Source organism: Orycteropus afer, unplaced genomic scaffold (assembly GCF_000298275.1).
Source record: "Orycteropus afer afer isolate SDZICR_OR568_19922 unplaced genomic scaffold, OryAfe1.0 scaffold00666, whole genome shotgun sequence".
Taxonomy (NCBI): Eukaryota; Metazoa; Chordata; class Mammalia; order Tubulidentata; family Orycteropodidae; genus Orycteropus; species Orycteropus afer.
In genome coordinates, this window is record NW_006922253.1 from 281,073 (window position 1) to 282,896 (window position 1,824).

At 38.9% G+C, this 1,824-nt stretch overlaps 1 protein-coding gene across 1 annotated transcript; it reads left to right on the forward strand.

Annotated features, from left to right (window-relative positions):
- The first annotated feature begins 675 nt into the window (after positions 1 to 675).
- On the forward strand, positions 676 to 1,608 carry LOC103210865 (olfactory receptor 4C46-like). Its single transcript, XM_007956783.2, has one exon. It carries the CDS (start codon positions 679 to 681, stop codon positions 1,606 to 1,608), a length of 930 nt encoding a protein of 309 aa, XP_007954974.1. The 5' UTR covers positions 676 to 678.
- Positions 1,609 to 1,824: the final 216 nt, after the last annotated feature.

Consider the following 1,824-nt stretch of genomic DNA (forward strand, 5'->3'; position numbering starts at 1 on the left):
GAAGTAGGATTGCCCAACCTTCCTTCAGAGGAGTGGCTGGTGGGTTTGAACCGTCAGCCTTCTGGTTAGCAGTCAAGTGCCTTAGGCACTATGCTACCAGAGCTCCCCAAGTAAGGTATAGTGCATACAAAAGTGGGGTATTACTCAAGCATGAAGAGGATAGAAGTCCTGATACATGCTCAAACAAGGATGAAACTTAAAAACGTTGTGTCAAGTAAAGTGAGTCAGTAACAAAAAGACATATATTGACCCCACTTTTACGCAATATCTAGAATGGGCCATGTGTAGTGATCTGAGTTATTAGTGGTCAGTAGGGATTGGCAGAAGGAGGAAGACAGGATCATTCAATGCTTAGAGGGCACTGAGCTTCTGTAAGGGTGTTGGAAAATTTTGAAGCAGATGAGGGGAATGGTAGAGCAACATAGTGGACATAAGATATGCTACCGTGAAGAATGTTGAAATGGTAAATGTTTTATTACACGTATGTTTACTACATGAAAGAAAAAAAAAAAAACCTCACAGTCCTTATTTACCTCTAAGAAAGAAAGTAAAGAAATTAAAAATCAATGGGTCAAGAAATTTATTTTTGATTATTGTGAAAAAGCACTAAAAATTCAAGATTGTGTTAATAAAAAATGTTTTCTTTGTAGGTAATATATTAGCAATCACACTAAATACATGGAGAATAAGAACAATGTAACAGAGTTTGTTCTACTGGGACTTACAGAAAACGCAAAAATGCAAAAAATCTTATTTGCTGTGTTCTTAGTCGTCTACATCACCACTGTGGTAGGAAATGTGCTCATTGTGGTCACCGTCACCACCAGCCCATTGTTGGGATCCCCCATGTACTTTTTCCTGGCCTGTCTCTCCTTTATTGATGCTTGCTATTCCTCTGTCACTACCCCTAAAGTGATTGTAGATTCACTTCGTGCAAGGAAAACCATCCTATTCAATGGATGTATGACTCAAATGTTTGGAGAACATTTATTTGGAGGTGCTGAGGTCATTCTTCTTACTGTGATGGCTTATGACCGCTACATAGCCATCTGCAAGCCCTTGCACTACACAACCATCATGAACCGGAGAGTGTGTGTCCTGCTAATGGGAGTCTCATGGGTGGGAGGCTTTCTTCATGCCATCATACAGATCTTTTTCATGTTTCAATTACCTTTCTGTGGCCCTAACATCATAGATCACTTTATGTGTGATCTGAACCCTTTGCTTAAACTTGCCTGCACTGATACCCACATTCTAGGGCTGTTTGTTGCTGCCAACAGTGGATTCATGTGTTTGTTAATATTTCTCCTCTTGCTGGTCTCCTATGTGGTCATCTTGTACTCCCTAAGGAACCACAGCTTAGAGGGGAGGCACAAAGCCCTCTCAACTTGTGTTTCCCACATCACAGTGGTTGTCTTATTCTTTGTGCCCTGCATATTTGTGTATGTCAGACCTGTAGTCACTTTACCTGTTGATAAAGCAGTTGCTGTGTTCTATACAATCATAAGTCCCATGATGAATCCCTTAATCTATACTTTCAGAAATGCCCAGATGAAGAGTGCCATTATGAAATTGGGCAGTAGGAAAACTAGTTCAGGTGATAAATAAATATCCCTAGATTCTAACAATAATTCAATTGAGGAGAGGATCAAAAGGAAATTTACAAGGATTCCGGAAGATACATATAGTATAAAGAAAAAAAGTCTTTATAATTTATATGTTTTGCATTTACCAGATTAGAAATAGGTGCAAAAAAAGTCAGTGAAAAGGAACCTGGGGTATTCTTCTCACCCTTGAAAATTTTAGCAAATTAGAATTTATTTT